The sequence below is a fragment of the Triplophysa rosa genome, linkage group LG10 (genome assembly GCF_024868665.1).
Source record: "Triplophysa rosa linkage group LG10, Trosa_1v2, whole genome shotgun sequence".
In the NCBI taxonomy this organism is placed as follows: Eukaryota; Metazoa; Chordata; class Actinopteri; order Cypriniformes; family Nemacheilidae; genus Triplophysa; species Triplophysa rosa.
This window is the reverse complement of record NC_079899.1, coordinates 20,860,138-20,886,107: the sequence shown is the minus strand read 5'-3', so window position 1 is coordinate 20,886,107 and position 25,970 is coordinate 20,860,138. Positions and strand designations below refer to the sequence as shown.

Below are 25,970 nucleotides of genomic sequence, written 5' to 3'. Positions count from 1 at the left end.
ATAACACTGAAAGGGACTTTACAGGAACCGCAACTTTATGTTTGCTTAGTAACTGAAGATACATCTGAAAGAATTCAATCATTAAATAATAATAATATAGCATTTAAGATTTATTAAGATATGTTTGGTAAAGTGATTACATGTTATAATGGAAAGATCTCTGTCAGAAAATCTTTCTTTGCAATTGAGACACAGTTAGACACTTGACATACAAACCTCATCAATGGTGACAAACAATCATGAATGAGTTTTGTACTATGTACCCAGCATGCATTGCAGCATGAAGCTGTTCAGTTGATTGTCACCATTGTTGAGATTCATATGTGAATTGTTCATTTCTCTGTGTCCGACTCATTCTATAGGTTAATATTTTGTCTATATAGTGTGAGAGCACTTTTGAAAATTGAAATACTATACATTATTTTTACTGGTTTACATCACTTCATGGCAATAGTCCCACCATATGGTCAAATTTTGAGCAAACATGTTTAGAGCACATTTAGGAAGAGTTAGTTTTAAAAAAAAGAGCTTTTGTAGATGTGTGACCTACAGTAACTAGCTGGCAAAAGTGTTGCCAATATATTACTGTAGAAATAGCGGGTAAGGGCTAACAGTGTATAAACCGCCAGCGATTGACATCTACCTGATACTGCACTCATATTCATATAAAGAAGCCATGTTGACAAGTTTTTGTAAGTTATGGCAAAATCCACAAGATTGTAGTACCTTTATTGCCCTGTGAATGGCAATATTAATTATAAGATAGGTGACATGCAAAATGTAATGTGTAATTGCATTAGTCATTACAAATGTAGTGGAGTAAAGAGTACATATACTTGTTCAAAAATGTAGTTAAGTAGAGAGTAAAAGTTGCTAATATCTTTAATACTCAGTACAACTACAAAGTAGCCAAAAAGATACTTAAGTAAAGTAACTAAGTACATTTACTCCAATACTTTACACCACTGAATATGTGTGTGTGCAGAAGAGGAATTGACATCAAAATTCAAAGTCTAACTTCAAAATCCGTGCTTTAATGTATAATTCTCACATTTGTAATTAATAATAATACTTTGTAGTTTTATATGATTTATTTGACTGAATTAAAAGAGCCGTTTCATGCCTATCCTTGAATCACTTAACTAATCAAGGTTGATGTAGGATATAAAAAGTAATTAGTAATAAGTAATTAAATACTTTTTGAAGAGAGTAACTTGTACAGTAATCTAATTACATTATCGAATATGTAATTAGTAACTAGTAATTAATTACTTTTTCAGAGTAATTTACCCAACACTGGTGACCATATCGTTGGAAGAGTCATTGTGGACGTAGCCTTGATGAACTTCAATTAACTCCTGAATTTCTATTTAAATTAACAATGCTGATAAATAATCTAAAGCAATACATGACACTCAAATTGTTACATACTGTTACATTTAAAACACTGATCAATTTTGCCTAAGTATCTGTAATGACACTATTTTAATTTTGTATATATTGCAGATATAAACTGAAAACTGTCTGACTCAAAGGTCATAAATGAAAATCCTTTATCCCATAGTCAAAAATGGTGACATTTTAATGGAAAAGTTTTACTATGATACAAATCAATGTCACATTAAGAGACGTGAACAATAAATAGAAGTTCCATATTTTAAAGGACAACATTTGACTCTGGATTACACTCCACACAAAAATATGTCATTTTTAGCTGTCTTCTGCTTCTTTGTTTGATTTTCTTCCGATGAATACCTTTCTGTTCCTTTGTACCTGAAGCTGCAATAAAACAAAGATTAAAATTATTATTTATTTTATTATGATACAGACAGTATTTATAAGAGATACCAGAAAACCATTTCAGATTGCTCATTCACACTGTAAAGAGCTGGATATTCAGATTAGAGGTACTACTAATAGGCATTATTTCACAAACATGAGAAAAAGTATTTCCTGACTCACCTTTGCTCCTTCAATAATGTGAGGATCCTTTTGAAGTGCATTCTGCAATCCCTCTTCTGTATTGAACCCTATCCAACAAAACCCCCGATGAAAGCCTGTCTCTTTATCCTGTAAAACAGTAAAAAAAACTCATTGCAACTCAGTGAGTTTTTTCAGAAAAGATACCGAAACACATTACTGAACTTCATACTTACAAGGGGCAGGAGACATTTCTTCACCTGACCGAATTGTCCGAAGTACTCTTTAATTTCCCCTAAAACAGAAAACATTGCAATGCATCAGACAATTGCACACAAGTAAAACAATATTCTACTAGACATTAGCCGAGTGAGTCCATTTTTGAATTGTGCAATGGCGACAAAACTTCAAAGACTGTATTTAGGATTCGGGAATTATAACTATTTCATTCATATAGTCTAATAAAACAGACAATTATTTGATGTAAATGTAGCTCATAATAGTCAAACAGCATATTTTATGATGAGCATGAATGGTAACGCTTCATCGAAAAACGTACATCTCTAGAGACTGTTAATACGTTTAGGCAAATACTACTCGCTTATTCAACTGTTATTTCATTAACACGACAATTATTACTTACTGGTTGCGATCGTCCATGGCACTTTTGACACAAAAACCTCATAGACCTTCTTGCCTGCTGCTGCTGCTGCTGCTGCCGCTGCCATGTTACGTCCTTGGCGAATGGAGCTGCCGCTGACCCTGATCACGTGACAAGAAAAACATATTCCTTCAAGCATATAATTAATAATATCATTATAAATACTTAAAAGCAACCTTAATCAAAAGTTTTTACCTTTATCATTATTGCTTTATTCAGTTTTCGTATAAATAATTTGTTTATCGCGTTGTACATCGTAATGTTGACGTCATGAGTTGAAAGTTCACACGATGACGGTAAAGATGGCGGCCTCCATTGTGGAGCATGGAGAGGATGCGTTTAGGAAATTGTTTAAATTTTATAAGCGGAGAAATCCTCCTCCAGACTTCAGTGAGGTTATTAATTTCTCTAAACCCCTTAATAATGACAAGGTGAGTCATTCGGACTTTTGAGTTATTTGACACCCATAAACGTCTCCTTAACTCAATCCCTTACGAAAATTGACCATGGTTTTACTACAGTTAAAACCAAAAAAACATGGTTACTGTAGTAAAACAATGGTTATCACAAAATAACCATGGTTTTGAAAACCATGTTTTTGTAAAAACCATAGTAAACGATGGTAACTAGTAAAATCATGGTTTTGCCCCAAGTAATCAATGCACCAAAAAAACATGGTTACTACACTTGTACCACAAAAAAACATGGTTTATTTTCGTAAGGGATGACTTAAAGACTTACATAAACATATTGCAATAAAATGTTACTCTAAAGATTATTTGTATTAGTTATTAGAACATAATTTAATAATAGCCTTTATAGTACATGGAACATTGTTCCTTGAAAAAGAAACACTGGTAAATTCTGGATAATATTGTGATCAGCTGGAAAGTGAGAACTTAATGAACTATGTAGTATCGTTAAAGTTGAATATTTGTGTAAGTACACGATTGACTTATACAGTGTCAGGTGTGCAGAACTAATCTGGTGATAGTACAGTTCTGACATACATCAAATTAGTATGAATTGTCGTATTAGTTGTAAACAAGATGTGCTACTGTATGACAGAATATTCAGGTTTGATTCACAGTTTTGCACTGTTACTTTAATACCTACTTTGCTATCTTTGCCAATAGGTTTTTCATTGTGAGCTTAACTCCAGCCCTTTAAATGAGGAAGAAGTTTCCAATGCGGGTCTTAAACCAGTAAAAGACTGGAGAGCCTTTGGTCTGCATGGATATCCAGGTGTGGTTTTGATTGGACAGTTGCAGATTCTGTCTTTCTCAATATTAATGTTCTGGCAGTAGACTTTCGGTCAATATCTTTAATGTAAAATAAAATTGGCTGATATCTGCCATATTGCATAATCACAATTGTTTTTGTGTCAACAATTGTTACTGTTTTTGCTTTATTTACTACTGCACTGTTACAGTTGAATGTTTTGGATTCCTATGCATGTTATAGTAGCACAGAGCGCTGAAGAAGTCTTTTTCCATAAACTTTTGTTAATGGAAACCCCAATATATTTCTGTTTAATTGTTTATGAATTTACATGAACTGTTTTATAACCATGTTATCAATTTTGGATTTCAGGGTTTATTTTTATATCCAACCCGTTCCTGCCAGGGTCTCAGCAATACTGGGTAAAGCAGTGCCTAAAAAACTATCCACAGAAACCAAACGTGTGCAACCTGGATATGCATATGTCACCTGCAGAGACAGAGAACATCTGGGAGAAAAGCATAGATGCCATTCAGTACGGCATTTTAATTGACTTTGTTTATCAGGGTTACGCTTTATCATGTTATAATGATAAATTCCTTTTTTGTATTTGTTAGAACAAACACGCTGTGGTAAGCTACAAATACATTATTACAAGTAAAAGTAACATTTATATTTTATTTTGAACAAATGGTATTCTGTTGAAAATGTAGTCAAATGTCTTGAGATGACTGTCAAAAAATGGTTCCACTTTACCTGAATTTACCCTACTTAACTTATATTTTAAAATGGGCTGATTTTCCCAAAACAATTTCAAAACATGAATTGTATTATTTTCACACTGTTGTTTATTCTGAGTCTGAGTTAAGTTCACTATTATCTCAGTCTTTGTATATAATTTAAGTAAATTAAGTACTTATTAAATTTGTACTCCACACTATAATGCTGATGTCCCAAAGATACTTTCTTTGTGCTGGTAATTTCTCATAGATTGTAGATCTGAGGTGTGTTTATCGCTCAACATTTATGTTAAATGTTTGTGCATCTGCACTGTACGCGATCTGTGTCCCACTGTTTCGTATCTGAATGGATCTGTGAATTATTGCAGGAGGAAAGGCTCTGGGAAAAGAGAGCCCAAGACTCTTCTAGAAAAGCTGCGCTGGGTGACTCTCGGATATCACTATGATTGGAACTCCAAGGTACCTGCAGTCACTTTCTATCATTGTGTTCAAATTTCAACTGCTAAACACATTGCCAAATCTCACCAAACACAATCACAGTTATAGACGGTTTCATCGGATGCACAGCTGGCCCGATGTTAACTTAATGTTAACTTAGTTTTTAATGCTTAAAATATAACCGTTTATTTTATATTAATATGAATTAATATTGTATTATATGTTCATCTGATTAAATTAATTTATAACTACTCAACAGTCATGGATTCTTTGCGGCGATCTACCGGAGGTTAAGTTTGGGCCGCATAATGTTTATGTTGTTGCCGCTGAAACCGTCTATACAGCCTTGCTATTGACAACAGTCAACAGTTTTAAGTATTCTAGAGAGCTATATAATATTATCAACATAAACTGCATCAGTTGCTTTTAACGTTACATGGCAATAAATCTTTTTCTTTGTTTTTTTCCCGTGGACCTATTGTTTTTCCCAGAGACAGGGAGATCTCACACCGGCCGTGATCTTATTAGCATTATTTGCTTCTTTCAGGACATTTCATCTCTAATTGTACAGGCCTCATGTCTGCCTGTCTCGTTTATATGCTAATTACATAAAAGTGTTTAGTCTTCTGTCCTATTAAATCAGTCAGGAGGTGCATACCGGATTCATTAGCTCTGATCTTAGTTTGACACCGACGAACGTCTGACGACGGCAATCGGGGAATTTTAAGCAGAGACGCTTCCTCATCTCTTTAAGTAGATCTGAAGGCTGAGGCATTTACTCAGATCAGATGCAGTACTTCAGTTCAGCTCTTTGGAGAGGCTGTGCTCATATGAGTGTCTAGTTATTACAAGATCTACTGTGAAACCAAGGAAAATTGAAGTACATTTCAACAGTTTTGTTAACACTTCAACTTGTTAAAGTGATATTTGTGTGATGCCACATATTTTATTGATTTTTACATTTGAGTTTTTTTTTATGATCAAAGAGCATCTAGATGTTGTTGTATAGTGATCAAACATATCACTTGATAATCGAAAGGTTGCAGCTTCAAATCCCACGGGGGATACTTTACTGTCACTATGACCATTATGCCCTTAAATGAAGCATGTAGAGTGGTTTATTGTTTTAACATATTTACATTCTTTTGCAGACGTACTCTCCAGATCACTTCACTCCCTTCCCCACTGAACTTCACTCGCTGTCCCACAAAGTAGCAGCAGCCTGTGGCTTTCCCGGCTTTAATGCAGAGGCGGGCATTCTCAACTACTACCTTTCAGATTCGTCTCTCGGAATCCATGTTGACGAATCAGAGCTCGATCACACCCGACCTTTGCTTTCTTTAAGGTGAGGGATATTTGTTAACCAAATTTGGACTTCGCTGAAGTTCTGGATTAGCTTTGCACTATCAGTCTAATAAATACAGAACTCACTGAACCAAAACCTAAGTTTACCTAAATATGTTACACTGCCTTTGTCTTTCCTTCTTGAATTTGCAAGACTTGTTTTATTTATGCCAATGGTGATTTTTTTTACATCAATAATAAATTCATTTATCCTGCGTGTTATCCATAAAATATAATACGCAATTTGAAGTAAATTAAAGTTTGAATGTTTGACCAGTTTTGGGCAGACTGCAGTTTTCCTGCTGGGTGGGGCTAAGAGGGAGGACCGCCCCACCGCCATGTTCATGCACAGTGGTGACATAATGGTGATGTCAGGACCCAGCCGTCTGCTCTATCACGCAGTGCCCTGCATTGTTCCTGCCCCTGCTGGAAACCCACTGCCATCCTGCCTGAGCCAGACACTAAAGAGTGAACCGCAGAATGATGACATCATTCAGAACGTGAATGAGGGCGATTGGAAGGTTTGCTCCTGGTACTTGCAGACGTCTCGAGTGAATGTGACGGTTAGACAAGTACTGGGATCCGGTCAGACCTTCCCTAGTACAGAGACACTGAGCGGGGCGGCACACACATCTACGGACAGCTGTCAAAAATCAGATGAAGACTGTGAAGCTGCAACACATAAGAAGAGAAAAACAGAATCAGCCTATGAGCGAGACTCATAATGTCTGTTTTGTGCTTTGAGGACAATTGTACATTCATTATTTTATTTGTTTTATTTATGCTAAATGCACCTGATATTAAACATTATGCAACTTTTATCAGTATCTGTGTTCCTTGGGAATGCTCGGCAACACTTCCTTGTTATGTTGCTTGTACATGTAAATGCAATATTTTGATCACTTCCCGGGTAATGACTCTTCACGAGGGGCTTTCAGAGCAGGTGTTAGAATTTCGCAGTCTGTTTCGTCCTACGTCAAGTCAGTTCGACTTGAAGCTCAGTTCTTCATTTTACTCTGTCATGACCAACTTCACACACAATGCGTCCCAGTCTGGAGAACAGCGCTGACATTCAGCTCAGTCTGTCGTGAGTCGTGACAATTTGCCGAGCACACGTCTGTTGATTTAAGGCCGGATGCCATGTTTGCTCACCCAGGGCTGTAACACTAAACAGACCTGACCTTCAGAGGAAAACCAGGGAGACGGCGTATAATCTTTTTAATCTGGTCAAGCAGTGTCTCGACGTGTCAGAGCTGGTGTGACATTGCCTATGACAAGTTCCCTGAGGGACCCACGTTGACACGGCCATTGTGGCAGTAAGCGCTGCAGTCTGCGTTTCCATGGCGACAAAACACAGCTGTCACTACGCTTGCCTCTCGTGAAGCGCTATCAGTGGACATCTGCATCTAGGATTTGTAAGATTAATGTTTCTCGTATGCTGTAAAAGCAGACATGCTGTGTAGTCCTACCAGAGTGGTTCAGGGGTGCCACCCAGCTTGTCAATCCAAAAGCTTTGAAAACCTGGTGGGTTATATGCTGTGATGTTTATCCAAACACATGGTAGCATGTCATTTTAAAGGGTCAGTTCACCCCAAAATAAAAATTCTGTCATCATTTACTCACCCTTGAGTTGTTCCAAATCTGTGTAAATGTCTTTGTTCTGATGAACACAGAGAAAGACATTTGGAAGAATGCTTGTAACCAAACAGTTCTTGGCCACCATCGACTACCATTGTAGGAAAAATAACAATGGTAGTCAAAAGTGCGCCAGAACAGTTTGCTTTGGGTGAACTGTTCCTTTAATATATAACATTCGTGAACTTTTCAGAAGTACTACAAAACCAAGGTGCATGTCCAAAAAGGAAACTATAAAGACGTTAAGATGCTAATATCATGACATATTTGGGGCCTTTTTTGGGTGAAGATGTTGTAGTGAGAGAAATCCAGCAAACATTATTTTTTCGGGAACCAAATATTAACGTTCTAGGAATGTTTTGGGAACCAAAAACTGTTAGCTTGGTAACAATTTTGTACAACAGTGTAATAAAAGGCCATCGGTGTTTACAATTAAAGCACATTGTATTCACTGGCATGATCATTGCGGGTCTTTATGAAAGCAATAAACAAAAAGCAGATTGCTCTCTAATCCGCTGCACTGTCTTCAGCATAGTTGCCAACTCTCGCGAGACAAATAAGCAACCTCAGCTTTAAAAACAAGCCCAAAACAAGCCCAATATGATTCGATTATTTATTTATCATCAATCTAATTTATCATTAACTGTTTATTACAATGAATGAGCCTGCAACATATTAAACTGGAACCACTCTTTTATTTTAAAAAGAAGAGCAGAAATTATTTAGCAAAAATCAGCAAACTGCAACAAAGCGTGAGGGCACGCACTATCCACTCATCTTCGATCAACTGTGAGCAGAATAGGGTTGGAGAGATGGAAAAGAAGAAAAAGATGAGAGCATTAAGGGGAGCAACACAGCCACATATTTATAGCTTAATAAAATGAATTAGAACCAAATGTGTCTACTATTATTAGTATTCTATATGACTACTTGTTTTTTTATTATAGCCTGTGATAATTAATTCATTACAAAATCATTGTAAAAATTACAAATTTACCTTATAAAAAAAAGTCATCCCTCTCCTCCCCTGCACCATCTATCTTCTCCCCTGTCTCCTCTCCATCTCTGTACATCCCAACACTGAAGCGCTGCAACATCTCCTGGCTTGGGACAAAGTCCTTGCAGCAAATCCCGAGTCTTCTTAGGCCGTAGCGAATGCACAATATGCTACTGAGAGTCTTCTGGCCCATTCTGTTCCTCAGTTTAGATTTTACATGGTTCATTTGTGAAAAAACCCTTTCAACGTCGGCATTGCTCAAAGGCATCGCAAGAAGGGACAGTGCAAACAGGGCCAGATCTTTAAAACACTGCTCTCCACTGCTGTCCTTGTAGTTCAGAACTTCAGCCCAGAACTGTTCTGCTTGACAGTCATCTTTTGTTTTCCACTCCTGGAAGTTGATTGCCTGATACTGTGCATCCAGGGCCCCGAGATCACCAGCGTACATCTTCAGCATGGATACTGTGGCTAACTGTGGTTTGTTCTGTGACAGGATCACGGATGGGCTGAATGATGCCATGGATTTCCAGGTATTGATATTTGCTGGCAGCCTATTCTGCACCTGCTTTGCTGCTTCCAGAAGGAAATCACGGCATCTGTTCTTCATATTTGTTTCGGCAGTGATGTCGAGCTTTGCTTCTCCAAGAACAATAGTAAACTGCACGCCGAAATTAACTGCACACAAGGGCAGATGATTGGCTGTGTCATTCAAATTGACATCAAGGAGTTTGGAATCAGAAGGAGGAATGGCGCAAGGTGTAATTACTCTTGAGATAAGTGTACGAAAAAATGACTGTAGGCAGTCCAGCATTTTAAATGCATTCCCATTTTCGAGTTGGAACAATTTGTTGACTCTAGAAAACTTGTGTAAAATAGGCATAAGAAACTCCAGGTACAGTTTGTTCAAGGGATCACAGTACATCTGGTAGAGCACTTCTGCATCATAGCACCGTTTTGCGTCTTTGCACAGCTGGAAATGTAACTTCAGCTCGTCCCATTGCTTTAGTACACAAACACAGCAATCATATATGGAGAGCCATCTAGTGCCTAAAAGCTGCACTAGCATAAGTGGCGTTTCACCGGGGTTGATTAATTGGTAAATTTTGGAATATTCTCTGCGCCTCAGAGCACTGTGAGAAAACCAGTTGTGCGAATGTGAAATTAAAAACTCGAGATTGCGAGGCAGTGTTTCAACGGCTTTGCTGGCACAAAGTTGAATCGAATCACACACGCACTTAAGCAGTTGTAGTTTCTCATTCTTTTTGAGAAGGTGAGTATAAACTGAGTTTTTCCGTCCAACCATTAAACTACAGCCATCAGTTCCGATTCCTACGCACTTTTTGAAATCAAGACCGACACTGTCTAGAAACTGAGTCAGTGTCGTCACGATTGCTTCTGCCGTCTCTCCCTGCATATCCACTAAGCAAGCCCAAAAATGTTGAAACAATTTTGTTCAGTGAGACACTGAAGTAACGCACTACCATACACAGCTGCTTTACCGAAGCGACATCTGTGCTCTCATCGATTACCAGTGAATACTGAGTCTCTCCGATATCTTTCATCAAGTCATTGAACATGCAGGGGGCTATTACATTGTTGATAAGTGCTGTACATTTTGTACGATGGATGCTCAAATCCGTTTCAAAGGCCGAATTTACTAATTCACCCAAGTGATCAACTGAACTGACTGCTGTGTGGCAAGCAATATAGCTTCTAGCTGAAGCTCAGCCTTTTGATTTGTAGTAGAAGGTTTTGACACTGTAAACCCGATATCTGTTAGACGTGTTGAGGAAAATGGTTTGGCATTCCTCTTATGTTTGTCTGTCTTTGCATGTTGTAGGAGGTCTCCATGGTGAGCACGAATCTCCGTTTTACAGTACCTGCACATCGCTTTGCTTTGATCACCGAGCACTTGACATATCCAGTCTCTAATTGTGCATCCTTTTCCCAGTCTTTGTTGTATTTTTTTCCATACTTGGACCACTTTGTTGGTGGCATTGTTTGCTAAAATTTACATGTCTTGTGTCCATCTAACTGTAATCGCTTAGATTACAACGTCACGCGCCTGGCTGCAGTGCACGTTGAATTTTCTCCAATCAGGGAAGAGGGGGATGTTCGTCAATGTTTTGACGAATTACGCTACAGAATTTATATTACTGCACTGATTGGCTATTAGCTGTGTCAATCAATGCATGGAGTAAAACTGTGACCATAAATGTAAAGAAACGAAGTTGCTTGTCAGATTTTCCTAACAAGCAATAAATAATTTTTAAATAAGCCCAAAAAAACGCAACATACGGTTGAGTCAAAGTAGGGTCCCTATATTTGCAAACAAAAAAAATGTTTTGCAAAAAATAAAAAAGTTTTGCAAACAAAAAAAATGTTTTGCAAAAAATAAAAAAGTTTTGCGAACAAAAAAGCGTTTTGCAAACAAAAAAAGTTTTGCAAACAAAAAGAAAGTACTTTCCAAAGAAAAACTTTAGCAGCAATGATTTTGCAACACATCTTTTCCTTTGCAGTACCTACTAATTCATTTGCGCCGCCCCTTTAATTCTGCGTTTCAGCCACCAGTGCTTTTGCGACTCGGTTTTTCCTTTGCGCTTCACTTTACTTTGCGTTTGGCTTTGTGACCCTGTTTTGACGTGGGGGAGGAGTCAACGGATTGGGGCGTGTATAACGGGTCTGGGCATGCCTTCCTCGTTACGTCATCAGTGTGAGTCACAGTAGACAACAGTTGCAACGGATCGATCGTCATGGCAGAGCAGAGGAGGCAGATCTCAAGTATGTCTAGGTGATTGTTTTTACAATTAAATCTGTGTTTTGTTTCTGTTTGTTAACTAAAATGTATATTAACACGTTTGCTCAAGTTAAAGAACTTCGAGATCAATAAATGCGGGTTTTTTTTAAGCAGTATGAATGGCTGCTACATGTATTCTACAGGCCAACAGACAACGCAAGTGGTAATCAATCTGCCAAAAACGAAATGGTTATTACACTTTCACTGTATAAAATGCTGTATATATTTACCTGTTGTATTAGTTGTAGTACATATACCATGGTTAAACTATGGCTCCTGTAGTAAAACCATGGTAAATGGGTCGTATAACTTCACTCACTAGACTTATAAAATATACCTTGCTTTAACTTGCTGATTCTCTGTACTCAATGCACATCCTTGGCATTGTTGTGCATGTTTATATGAACTGTGTTATTTGCTCTTTACTCTGTGGCTCATATGCAGATGCCTCTGTTCAGACACAAGACACTTTACATAGCTTAGATATTACAGTAAGTATCTTTATGTTTAGAAAGGTTCCATGATTTGTGTAAACATGTTAATGCTCATATAAGGAGTAAATAATTCTGTTGTTTTTCCTTTGTTTTGGCTACAGGTGTTGTGCTCTGGAAGAAATGCAATGAAACATCCAAGGCTCAACTCACACGATCATTCTGTTGGATCATTTACATACACTGGATTCTTAATATACTGTATAATGTTACCTGATTGAGCATAAGTGAATGTTTGTATCTTTTGTAATAGTTGTTTATAAGTTTCTTAAAGTTCTTTACATCATACAGTCACTGTTTGAAAAGGCTTCAATTATTAGAACATTAGGCTGAAAGCTTACGCTGCTATTTTGCACAAATGATGGAACAAAATACAGTTGGATGACATGCTTTAGTTTAAATGTTTATTATTATTATGCATTTTTCCACATGTGTCTACACAGTAAGTAATCAACAGTCACGTTTTCAATATAAAAGTGAGATTAAAATGTGCTTTAAAAGTATCAAATGTGTTTGTTTTATTAACAATATAAATAAACAGTTAGTCAAGAATAAAACCGAAAGTTTTGTGATGGGGAATAGGCACATTAACATACTGTATCACTACAAGTAACCTTTAAACTGCTTTAAGATGATTTTACATTTCTGTTTTGATTCTGTTACAATTCTGCTAAAATCATATGATACCAAAAATTTTGTTGAGGTATAAAAGTTAAAATAAAATGATATGCTGTCTGAAAATGTGACCAAATGCTGGTTGTAGCAGATGTGTCCATCATACAGATATAGTTCAGACCAGGTAAACGTCGGTATGGAGACATTTTGCTGAGCCATATATCATAATATGATGCTGGTAAAGCAAAGAATGTGCAAGAACTGGATGATTTTTCTGAAGATCAGCGGGTAGTTAACAGCTGAGGACAAACAAGGTACTTATTCTTAACAACCACAAAACAAAAACAGTCATTGATTGTCCAAGTAACATGGTTAAGAATCCAGTGTATGTAAATGATCCAACAGAATGATCGTGTGAGTTGAGCCTTGGATGTTTCATTGCATTTCTTCCAGAGCACAACACCTGTAGCCAAAACAAAGGAAAAACAACAGAATTATTTACTCCTTATATGAGCATTAACATGTTTACACAAATCATGGAACCTTTCTAAACATAAAGATACTTACTGTAATATCTAAGCTATGTAAAGTGTCTTGTGTCTGAACAGAGGCATCTGCATATGAGCCACAGAGTAAAGAGCAAATAACACAGTTCATATAAACATGCACAACAATGCCAAGGATGTGCATTGAGTACAGAGAATCAGCAAGTTAAAGCAAGGTATATTTTATAAGTCTAGTGAGTGAAGTTATACGACCCATTTACCATGGTTTTACTACAGGAGCCATAGTTTAACCATGGTATATGTACTACAACTAATACAACAGGTAAATATATACAGCATTTTATACAGTGAAAGTGTAATAACCATTTCGTTTTTGGCAGATTGATTACCACTTGCGTTGTCTGTTGGCCTGTAGAATACATGTAGCAGCCATTCATACTGCTTAAAAAAACCCCGCATTTATTGATCTCGAAGTTCTTTAACTTGAGCAAACGTGTTAATATACATTTTAGTTAACAAACAGAAACAAAACACAGATTTAATTGTAAAAACAATCACCTAGACATACTTGAGATCTGCCTCCTCTGCTCTGCCATGACGATCGATCCGTTGCAACTGTTGTCTACTGTGACTCACACTGATGACGTAACGAGGAAGGCATGCCCAGACCCGTTATACACGCCCCAATCCGTTGACTCCTCCCCCACGTCAAAACAGGGTCACAAAGCCAAACGCAAAGTAAAGTGAAGCGCAAAGGAAAAACCGAGTCGCAAAAGCACTGGTGGCTGAAACGCAGAATTAAAGGGGCGGCGCAAATGAATTAGTAGGTACTGCAAAGGAAAAGATGTGTTGCAAAATCATTGGTGCTAAAGTTTTTCTTTGGAAAGTACTTTCTTTTTGTTTGCAAAACTTTTTTTTGTTTGCAAAACGCTTTTTTGTTTGCAAAACTTTTTTATTTTTTGCAAAACTTTTTTTTTGTTTGCAAAACTTTTTTTTTTTTGCAAAACATTTTTTTTGTTTGCAAAACTTTTTTTTTTTTTTGCAAAACATTTTTTTTGTTTGCAAATATATGGGACCCTACTTTGACTCCATAAACACGCGACTCATGATTTTTTAACGCGACTTGACAAAAAAACAAGCCCAAAGTCGCGGATTATAAGCGGACTTGGCAACTATGGCTTCAGTTTCGACTTCCTGGTCAGGGAGCTGTCAATCCAAATCTCACTAACCAATGAGAGTAAAGTGGCCATAAGTCCCGCCCACACGTGAGATTTGTGCCAGAAAGGCGAACGAAAAATTGAGAAGCGTAAACGAAAACTCGGAAAGCGCAAATGAAAAATCTAGCAGCGAATTCAAAACTATTATTTGCAAAAACTAAACTTAGAAAATTGTTAAGAAAAATAGCAGTTTATTTGAAAATCATGTCACATTCTTGCAATTGAGTTTATTGTTTTCATTATCAAAGTGTTTTTTTTCTTTCTCATTGTATATTTTTGTTCGTTTTTTTAAAGTTTGCGTTCATTTTTATTGGCACAATAGGAATCCCATAGGAGTCTGCATAGAGGAAAGTAATTGGTTTTGCGAAAGGTCTTTCTGCGGCCCTTTAAGCAAGCCACACAAACACCTCTCCATTAACCAAAGCAATTGTCACTTACGCACGAATATACCGCTGAGACAGTTCCACCAATTGCACGATGGTGATTATCCTATTTTTGGATTGACTCGAGTTCCTCTATAATTACATCAAATGAGAATGCGTTTCAATTCTATTGTCAGGAACTCAATTATTCCCCTGCTTCCCTAAAGAATTATAGCAGTACCCAAAAAGTAACATTCTCAAGTTTCCTACAGAAGTCAAAAGGACATTGAGCATAACATTATGTAAAATGTTGTTAAACGCCCACACGCCCGGAGAAACATCAAGTATGTATGTGGAAAGAGCTGAAGATGAGATGGCTCTCGACTACCTTCACTTTCTAGCACCTCCACGCGCACCAGTCGGGTCCTAGGTACCACATCCATTTCAAAGCAGGCAGAAAGGCCCTGCCCTCTCAGATAAAATTATACGCTGTCAGGATGATGTATGTAGTCATATAATTTTTATTGCCGCCACTTTATCTGCTCTTCCTGCTGGCGCCGTGTTTCTGCCCGGTTGCCCTCCCGTTTTCCAGCGTACCTCACATTACCTGACGCTGGCAGGTGGCGGCGCCGGGGTGTGAGGCGGGCGCAGGAGTGCGAGACCCGGCCGCCCCTTCACGTCTCTGTCTTAAATCAGCGGTAAGAACGAGCCACTGTTGATCATAACGCAAAATTTACAGCGAAGACAGTCGGACATCCATCAGCGAGGGGAGTCAGAGCGTTACGTTCGGTTATAATACATTAAATTTGCATGAAACGTTTTGTCTGCTGCATGAGATTTACCTGCAATGTTTGTCTCACAACATGAAATATGACAGGAATAACAATGCCGTATTTACAGTACTAACAACGTGCAAAATGTAAGAATGTATGTAATCGTTATTTAGTATTATTGCAGACTGTTTTCAATTCACTTTGTAGCAAATGTGTATTGTTTCTAGAAGCTGCACATCATTTTCTCTTAACCTGTAGAGCAGTGTTAACAAAGTCTTAAAATGATTAATATAAGCTAAAACATTAGTAATATAACTACAAATATACATAGGGTACTGGTGTTTGGTTATTTTTATAACTATACATTTAGTTTTAAATTGTTAGTGGATAGCTCAACATTGTAGTGGGCAATGAAGGGGGCCATAAAGGAATAAATCACCCCAAAATGACAATTCTTTAATAATTTTCTCACACTCATGTCATTACAAACTGAAAAATGTTTTTGAAGAACGTTGGTAATTGGCCTCCATTGACTTCCATTGTATGGACACCAAACCATAGACATTTATCAAAATATCTTCTTTTGTGTTCCACAGATGAAAGTCATACAAAGTTTTGAACGACGTGAGGGTGAATAAACGATGACGTTTTATTTTTAGTTGAACTAATGCACTAAAGATTTTAGTAACCATATTAGGTACTGTATATATACAGTATATATATCAACACAAATGTTAGTGACTACAATGATTTATCCTCACCACAAAGAACAAAGAGGATTTTACCTTCAAAAGCCCTCATTTGGGGAGTTAATTAAAGAACATTAGCTTTGCAAATCGGGCCAAAATTGCGTTTGCTGTGTCATTTTTATAATCACGGCCATTACCAATAATTACTGCAGCAGTCACATTGAGATACAGGACAGTGGCATGGGAACACATCCGTACCTTCATTCTGTGAGCACAACGCTCCCCCTAGTGCCACCAAACATGATCACTTAACTAAAATCAACACTGTTCCTCAACATTTAGCACAGCAGTCATGCCAGTATTCCTCTGTCTACTGATTTCATAGCATTCTTTCATCTGAATTATGCGTCTGTGCTTCTCATTGGCAGTGGGTATTGAAAGTGTGTATGTGTGTGTCAGCTTGATTGTGTTTTGGTTGAGTTTATCTTAACTACCCTTATTGTTGTCTGCTGGAACGGTGTCCACACCATTAGTGGGCTTAGGATGTGCCCTTGCTTTGTGGTTTAAGAGCAGACAGAGAGTTGTCTGAACAGCTGTTTGGCGTCCTGAGGTGAGCTGGTCAGAGGCAACATATTTCGCCATTGTGGTTTGTCAGGAATGACCAGAATATTAAGCATCTGAAATAGATAGAGAGGTTTTAGATGTTTTATTTTACATTATAAAACGGTCAGTTCTGGTCCTTGATTCTGATTGGCTGAGCGGAGTTCTAAGCCGTTATAAAATACCTCAATATATAACGGCTGACCGCACCACATAGCCTAAATATCATTTTATTTACTTTATTTTATGAAACCTTGCTAAGCATATGGAATAACCGTTTTATAAAAGCAATAAGCCCCGCGAAGCAGTGGGTTACAGTGCATTTTATAACAGCTACGGGGTTTTAGGCACTCCGCTTCGCGTCGTGCCACAACGCCCTTAGCTGTTATAAAATGCACTGTAACCCACTGCTTCTTGGGGCTTATTGCTTTAGTATAAAATGCTTTGCACATTGTTTATTCGTTACCATTTGAATGCTAAAAGCACATATCTTTCTACCTTAAAGGGATAGTTCACCCCAGTTCTTAGTCATTTACTCACCCTCATATCATTTTAAATGTGTGTGACTTTATTCCGCAGAACACAAAAGAAGATGTTTTGAAGAAAGCTGGTAACCGAACAGCGCCAGCACCCATTCACATTGTATTGTATGTGTGCATTTAAATTTTTCATGCATTTTTCTAAAGATTGACTATAGTGAAATTATAGTTATGTGATTTTCTATGTATTACAGTAATTATGAACACTCTGGAATTACTGTATAGGATCTGTTAGTAAAAATATTTGACATTAGATTGAGATACAGCAAGAAAGTGATCCATTATTTCTCTGTTTTACTTTTGTCTTTAAAATGCCTCTTTCCCTTTTCTAATATTTTATTCAGCTCCAAGCTTAGTGTATATCTCTACTTTGCAGTATAAGCTTTCAGACACTTCATACTCAGCAGAGTGTTTGAAATGTCACCGAGTGCTACATTTGAACACAATTTTAAGCTTCTCAAAGGTCACACTATTCAATGGTCCGTGCTTTTCATTTATTTGTTTTGTTTGGTTTGGTTGTGAGACATAAGACACATCAGTCATAGCTCGGTTTTGTGTCTTCGCACAAACTCTTTTCCTGCCAGAGTGACTCTGCGATCTCTGCGCTCATGTATGCTCAGGAGCGACGCTGATGTCTGTGGGTGGGAGACATGTTTCTCTTTTTTCAGTTTTTGCCTCTCCAAGCACCACGATAATGTCAAAGTACACACCAAAACTTAAAGTGGTAGTTCACCCAAAAATGAAACTTCTGTCATCATTTACTCACGCACTTGTCATTTCAAACCTGTATGACTTTCTTTCTTCTGCAGAACACAAAAGAAGATATTTTGAAGAAAGTTGGTAACCGAACAGCACTAGACCCCATTTGCTTCTATTGTATGGACAAAAAAAAGTGAATGGGCTCCAGTTAACAAATTTTTTCTAAATATCTTCTTTTGTGTTTTGCGGAAGAATAAAAGTCATAAAGGATTGAAATGACTGGAGGGTGTGTAAATGATGACAGAAATTTCATTTTTGTGTGAACTATCACTTTACTGTACGTGGCTGAGGTTGTTGATGCCATAAATACAGTTCCTACAATAATGCACAAATCACAGCTTGCCACCAGATTATTATATTTATATATCAAACCTAATATTTCTGATAAAAGACAACATGATCAAATATTCTCCAGTCTTCAAGAGAGCAGAAATGTTGCCGTTTTATCAACAATGGTTGAGAATACAGTAGATCTTGGGTTCAGGTCTCTCTCTATGTCTCACTCCCTTCTCTCTCTCTTTCTGTCTTTTCTTCATTCTGTCATAAAATCACAGATTAGGTGAGCAAATGTTCAGACACACAGAGGAACACCAGCTGCCGTTGTTATGGTGATGTGCGCTTTCAGAAGGCAGAGCCCCTGGCCTCCCGGTGTGTTGATTATGGCCCATTATGTTATTTGCACAGACATTGTTTTTAATCGGCCTGCACCCGTTGCCATGGAAACGTGGATGAGGCAATGCTTTTGAGATGCTGGGGTATTGTAGCCTGCTGCTATTTTATACACCATTTGTTTATTGGTGACATATTTCGACTTGGTCAGGAGTAAGCTGTGAGTTCAGGGATGCTTGGCTTGTACTTAGAAATGTGTGTTTGTGCAGTGTGTTGTTTTCTGTCCTAAAATTGACTCCTCCCTGTGCAAAGGTATTAATGAACATCAAAGCTTCCCGTGGTCGCTCCCCTTTCATTTACATTTATGCATGTGGCAGACGTTTATATCCAAAGCAACATACTGTGAATGAGATGTACACACAGTCCATGCATCCCGTGAAACTCATGACTCATGACATGGCGCTTTTCATAATGTGCATTGTTCCATAGCAGCTTTACAGGAGAAAATAAGAAAAACACCGTAAAGTGCATGGTGTTTGTAGAACAAGCAAGATCATTCTAATAAAGCGATGTAAACGGAATTTACCAAACCTTTAAGCTAATCTAATATCAGCAGTCTCCCGGTGAGCAAGCCAACACGGCCCTGTGGCGAGGAACCCAAACTCCAATGATAAATAAATGGAGAAAAAAACTCAAGTCTCAGTCAGGAGGGCCAGATCTCCTCTGACTTGTCACAGCTGCACTTTGATTAAAAGTTACTGAGTAAATGTTTATGAATAACAGGGAGGGTTTATTAGTTGTGATTTGGGAAATTTCATTTGTTGAAACTGTTTAGGTCTAATTTTGTCTCATTTTCCATACGATATCAGACAACCGAGGAATGTTATAAGCAGAGAAAATAGTAATGGCATAATGTAACTGAGTGCAGCTATAACTTCAAACTGCTGTCATGTGATGTAAGTTTAGCATTAAATAAGTATTGTAAATACTGTTTAGCATTAATGTGACAACAAGTAGTCCGTCTTTACTCTTGGCTGGTGATGGACAATGTCTATGAACAATGACCATAACTATTATTTTGATCTCACTCAAAACAGACTTTTCACATTTTTATGGAAACGTAATTATTTTGAACATATACAGTACTGTGGTATTTATTAAGTATCTTGGTGTACCATGGTATATGCACATTACTGTGATAAATACCAAGCTGTCCTTGATAATGATAATGCAAACATCACCACTGTATGTTTGTAAGGGATAGAGAAATTTATGAAAACAATTTTGCTTTGTTACTGATAGAAATTTAGAGTTTCTCTATAAATTCTTTTGAACACATATTTTACATCTAGTTTATACCGTTAATAAAACATTACATTACATTTTTATGTAACATTTACGTAATTTTTTCAATCTTATGTTTATTGTAAAAATAAATTCATGAATAAATAAATAGTAATATATTAATATAAATATGTTTTATATATATATATATATATATATGTATATATATATACTTCATTTCTTGTTCAGGATCTGAAAATCATTTGATGAGATTGATGTATTGAAGGTAAAAATACAATTGTCTACACTTCATATCACTGCATGGTGGGTAAAGGGAAATCTTCTTTTCTTTTTTTTGTCTGTCTCTCCCCCTCGCTCTTCCTTTGGCAGCCTATAATTTTTCTTTTTCAATCATGCTGGCTCCCATGGCAACTCTATCTGCTGAGTAGCCAGACAAGCTCTGTGAAATTGTTCCAGGGCCCCTGTAATTGGGTCCAAGTTAGATGCAGAGAGTAATGTAGTGCGGCGGGAACATTATAGATGCTCGCTGTATGCAATGCGGACGGCAATGTTAGCTTTGATGTGAATATGTTACCTTTTACATTATTTCGCTCATAACGCACAACAGCTCTTTTGATAAAAGGCCCGCAAAATGAAGAACAAAAGGTGTGTATTTGCACACCAACCCGTGATTGGAACCACATATTATTTATGAAATGAAAGGGTGTTTGAGGTTGTCTATTATTATATGAATATTTGGAAGAGAAAGTTTTGTTGGGGGTGGCTTAAATGTGAATATGTACTATTTTACACTGATGTAAATGAATGAGTGAATGAATGGGGCATTGATATAATATATAGGATAAATATGATAATGTTGCACGGACAACAAGAAGATAGCTCTTGTATGGCAAACTGTTTGCAATTTTCTTCATTTGTTGATACAAAGGTGTGAGCTAAATAACTCATTGTAAACCGCAGGAAAACACTGTAGATGTTACAAAAACGTATTGCTTTTTAAATGTATGACCTATAATCAGATAATCTGGTTGTTTTGTGTTTTTCAAATTGGTATAGGACTATGTCAAATACATTTTTTTATTTTTGTACAAGACAAGTAAATACCTTTTTTTATTAAAGTACTCCTTTATCAAGCATAAAGAAAGCTTTGTGGTAATAAATTATCACCAATGCCAGCTGCATTAACACTGCACTGTTGTCAGAACAGTTTAGTCAGGTTTGTCTCTCATGTGCATGCTGTGGTCCATTAGCGTCACCTAAAGGACACCGAGTAAATGAAGCAGGAGCTCTTATTTGACACCTCTGCTTGATTGTGGCCTGAGGACATCAAGATTAAGTCAAACATGTTTACACACATTTGGGAATCTGATAGTGTGAGAACGCTGTGAAAGAATCAGATAAGATACTCTCTTTTTTTTGCTCAGAGGTTGCTCTTTTATAGCTCAGGAGATTTTATGGAGCTCTATATAAATTGTGTTTCATTTTTAAGTATCATCTTAGTCATACTTAGTCAATGCATATGGAGCTGTGAAATTATTGCATAGGTTGCTGTCCTTCTAAAACCTCGGATGTCCAAATTCACAGTTTTTCAGGAAATGGAAAAAATGCTGTAATTTTTTATTATTAAAGACTGTGTTGTCAAAGTTTGACAGGTAAAACCCAGTGAAAAACATAAAGGGTGACTAATAATAATGATTTGTGACGAAAAATAATAATCATGAAATATGGAAATACAAGGTTTTAGAAGGACAGCAGCAATTGCATAATCTGGATTTGGGTAAATATGATAAAAAACATGTTTGTGTTCGAATTGAACTTTTTATTGGAGACTTGGAAGAACTTAGCTCAGTTTCTAACATTGTTATGATCTTTTTCTAATGGAGACATTTGTGAAATTTCTGTATCTTATTCTCAGAAGATACTGTACATATCAGGAGAAAGTTTCCATTTGCCTCCCATTTCATTGATGTCAAGGAGCAATAACTGGGATATTAAAGAGATCTCATCTGTAATTTTTCTTTCTTATGGGTAGCCCCATAATATTCCACAGCATATTATTAGTAATAATTAACTGTTTTCTATCAGGGTCCATAGGGATTTGTGTTGCAATTATTAATCAAATAGCAAGAAAACAAAAATCTCATTCTAAAACTTTAATGAAACTTTTCTTCAGATAAATTTCAAACCAGGTTTCATTTCTCCATTCGAAATGAATAAATCTGGATGGACAGAGGCTCCATTTGCATTTGTTTTCACAAGGCCCTGTGTGTCATAATCTGATTCACGGAGCCAGGAAGAAAGAAGTTTCCTTCCAAATGTTCTAAAGCAAACAGGAAAGCCAAAGGAAGCCAGGAACTATATGTAAGAGGATCCAAAACACTTCCAGCAGTTCAGCACCAGGTCCAATGTTATACCGGCTAAGGATATTCCAGCTTTTTCTTCCTGTAACATAAAAGAAGCATCCAATAGGATGAACTAGACCATTGACAATCCTTCATTTCTGTCTGTTTAGTTCAGTGAATTCTCCTGGTGTAATAAGTTTTCTGTAATGTAGCCCTTTTTTCTGGTGTCATGTGGGTTGTTATGAAGAGGGACAGCGAGGAGACTGATAACAGCCCGTGTTACCTATCATACATGTGACGTGTTTCTGGCATGCTGTATCATCATGTGTAAGATTCTCTCAAAGTTTATGTGACAAGATTGTGTAGATAAACACTAAAATAAATCAACAGCCATCATGTACAGGGGTCTAAAAATGAGGATGTTTTTTTCTGTTAATATTACTGTTTTGAGAAAATGCTTGCTTTCCGACTCATCATTTTTGTGTATGGACTAGACTTCTTAAATCTCTAAGACTAGAATATTACAGATACATAAGGGTGGACACCAAGCATTAACTAGCTACCTAGCATCATGCTAAAAGCATCTTAGCAACCGTATAGCAAAGCCCTGACATAACCCCAGTATCATGAGTTTTAAGTCCTTTTTTCATAAAATGTAAAGATCCAATTTGAATATTCTTGTCAATGTTAACAACAACATTAAAGTGCCATTAGCTTTCTAAAAGAGTCATTTATTTCATATTTCATACATATCAATGCAGTTACATGCCCTGAAACATAAACCCCGGATGACACACATGTTTTGGCGCTTATGATGTGAACGACTTGGAGAAATTACAGCGTTGGAGGGATGACCTCCAGAAATGGCAGCAAATGTATGACACACAGCTGAATTGATGAGGTCTTACAGGCACTGATAGCTGATAAACGTGAAGTTGTTTATAAAAATGCACGAAGAAGGTTATAGTAAACACATCACGTTTTCATCTGTTCGTCTGCGCCGCCACGTATGCTTAAAAAAAACGGCTACCTTTAGGCCTACTCAGTTTCCATCTCCCTCCTTTCTCTCACTCACTCACTTTCCAATTTCAATGAATTTGGAGCGTGTAGCAAACATAAATCTAAGCAGCTGGAGAGAGATATAGAGGGACCGCGAGACGCTGTGGTACCCCTGCAACCCCCCTGCTCAGAAACGCTTTATTCCCATCAGCTGCGTTTTTCTTATCACTCCTTTCCAGATGCACGTCGAGCAAGAGGTTCCATAATTATGTGGCGAGATCTCGGTCTCCGATCACTTTGGTACGTTATCAGCTCTGACACCAATCTCCTTGAGTGACATTCTACCCGTCGGTTATATAAACCACGGTCCAGGTTCAGTGTGTGAGAAGTCAATGCAGCGAGATGAAGTGAGGGAGAAGAACGAGCATTAAGAGCTCCTCAAGACTCGGGGCCACGTCTTTCCTACAGTTCTCTCCTTTATAGTTTTTTAATTAAACACACAGAGCTGTTCTGTGTAAAGAGGGAGAGAAAATATAAAGCTTGCTGTGTGGAAAAGAAGCGAGAAGAGAGATAAAGTGTTTGTGTGTGATGTTTTTTGGCAATGATTCTTTGGGGATGCTGTTAAAATCCTGGTTTTGCCTGGAGGAGTAAAGTTAAGATAGCATATAGAGCGTATGCAATATAAATGGATTCAGGAAGATATGAGGGTCAGCCTATAACATTTGTTAAAAATCTCATATAAAGTATATCTGGCCCTAAGCTTTAACAAAGCTCACATAAAGTTATAAGATAAATGTCATAACTGTCTCTGCATCAGGCCTTTTTCGAGAGGGTGTGATCAGGCTTTTCTCCTTTGCAGGATACACAGGGTGTAGTCTGCACCGTGCAATGCCCTGATTCGGGCAAAATCCCCCACAGTTCCTCCTAGAGGGATTTCACAACCGGTGATGTAAGAGAGACACCAACTGGCTCATATTGTTCACTCCACCCTTGTTTTGTTCCATCTCCAGAGTTTATTTCCACAGTGTTTCTTTCCAGCACTAATACATACTGTGTTCATCTCTAGAATTGGCTTCAGGGGCTAAATCTCAAAGAAGCTTGTCAAGAAAAATCAAAATAATTTAAATAATTATACTATTTTCAATAAATTAATTGATACATTTTTGGTTAAATTAAGACTGCAATAAAATAGAATAATAGAAAATGAATAAGAAGTAACAAATAATAATTATAGTAATGTGATATATATTTACATATGTATGTTTACATAATAATTATGTATTCTTTTTTGCTGTAGGCCTACATTATAGTAGTAATAGTTCAACTGTTGTTTTTTTACATCATCAAGTTTGAACTAGATATTCTCCACTACTGTATTCAGGAGAGTCGAATAATTTTTTTAAGAAAACTGAGTATTACAAGCAAAAGCTACAGTAAAACATCTGGCCACATTACAGTCATACAAATTGGTTGGTGAAAATGGCATAAAGTTAATGCAAAATATTAAATAATGCAAATATTCTGCAAGATATTCCAATTTAAATATGTTTTATATTCCTAATGTATTTTAATGTATTTAACTTGAACATAAAAATGCCAGTGATTTAAAGGGATATTCCACCCAAAAATTCTGTCATCATTTACTCACCCTAGTTCCAAACCTATATACATTTTGTTCTGATTAACACAGAAAAATATTTTTGATAAAATGGTAACAACTGACATTCCTGGGACATCCTTGACTACAATAGTAGGAAAAATTAATGGATCATTTTGTTTGTTCTGTTGAACACAAAATGAAATATTTTGAAGAATTTAGGAAAGCAAACAGTTGTTCCGACTACCATTTTCATTTTTCCTGCTATGGTAGTCAACGATTTTTCCAATATGTGTCTTTGTGTTCAGTAGAACAAAGATATTTATATAAATTTGGAACCACAGGGGGGGGATGTGGTGGCGTGGTGTTGGGGGTGTAATCAATGACAGAATAAATATATAAAGTGATAAATATCAGCGTGCATTTTTATTAAATTATTTATATAGTGGTAATGTACGTTCATGTATTAATATTTTATATAGTGGTAATGTGTTTATGTATGAATCTAATATCCAAAGTATTTTTTCGGTTTTAAATAAAGTTTGTTTTAGTCCTTTGACTGAATTCCACACATGCACGAGAAATCAGCTTGATAAGACTTTTTATTTATATAAAGGAAAGGGTCCAATCAGGACATGGATGCGATCTTTGATATGCCTTTATCTTGGATATACTGCTACTTTCTCTTCCGCCCAAAACAAACAGTCGTGTTTACATAAATGACCAGCTTCGTCTAAACATGTTTTATAAGCGTATTTGCGTTTCAAAGTCGATCTGATAGCAACGCCAGCCAACTGTATCGCACAACTATTAA

The 25,970-nt window shown here is 36.9% G+C and overlaps 2 protein-coding genes across 2 annotated transcripts; one reads left to right on the top strand and one right to left on the bottom strand.

The window, feature by feature from the left end:
• Positions 1–1,552: 1,552 nt before the first annotated feature.
• Positions 1,553–2,671, bottom strand: slirp (SRA stem-loop interacting RNA binding protein). The gene is made up of 4 exons (XM_057344207.1): positions 2,564–2,671; positions 2,157–2,215; positions 1,963–2,070; positions 1,553–1,779 (listed from the first exon to the last, which is right to left on the bottom strand). Exons 1-4 carry the CDS (start codon positions 2,646–2,648, stop codon positions 1,711–1,713), a joined length of 321 nt encoding a protein of 106 aa, XP_057200190.1. The 5' UTR covers positions 2,649–2,671; the 3' UTR covers positions 1,553–1,710.
• A 205-nt stretch (positions 2,672–2,876) lies between these two features.
• alkbh1 (alkB homolog 1, histone H2A dioxygenase) lies at positions 2,877–7,143 on the top strand. Its single transcript, XM_057344249.1, has 6 exons — positions 2,877–3,012; positions 3,718–3,826; positions 4,175–4,337; positions 4,911–5,001; positions 6,132–6,325; positions 6,602–7,143. The coding sequence occupies exons 1-6, from the start codon at positions 2,884–2,886 to the stop codon at positions 7,047–7,049; spliced, it is 1,134 nt and encodes a 377-aa protein (XP_057200232.1). The 5' UTR covers positions 2,877–2,883; the 3' UTR covers positions 7,050–7,143.
• Positions 7,144–25,970: the final 18,827 nt, after the last annotated feature.

Coding starts and splice junctions, on each gene's coding strand:
- alkbh1 (XM_057344249.1), top strand. CDS start 2,884: ATGGCGGCCTCCATTGTGGAGCATGGAGAGGATGCGTTTAGGAAATTG. Junction 4,338..4,910: donor AAAAGCATAGATGCCATTCA/GTACGGCATTTT, acceptor GAATTATTGCAG/GAGGAAAGGCTCTGGGAAAA. Junction 5,002..6,131: donor ACTATGATTGGAACTCCAAG/GTACCTGCAGTC, acceptor ATTCTTTTGCAG/ACGTACTCTCCAGATCACTT.
- slirp (XM_057344207.1), bottom strand. CDS start 2,648: ATGGCAGCGGCAGCAGCAGCAGCAGCAGCAGGCAAGAAGGTCTATGAG. Junction 2,216..2,563: donor GCCATGGACGATCGCAACCA/GTAAGTAATAAT, acceptor TTTCTGTTTTAG/GGGAAATTAAAGAGTACTTC. Junction 2,071..2,156: donor AGAAATGTCTCCTGCCCCTT/GTAAGTATGAAG, acceptor ACTGTTTTACAG/GATAAAGAGACAGGCTTTCA.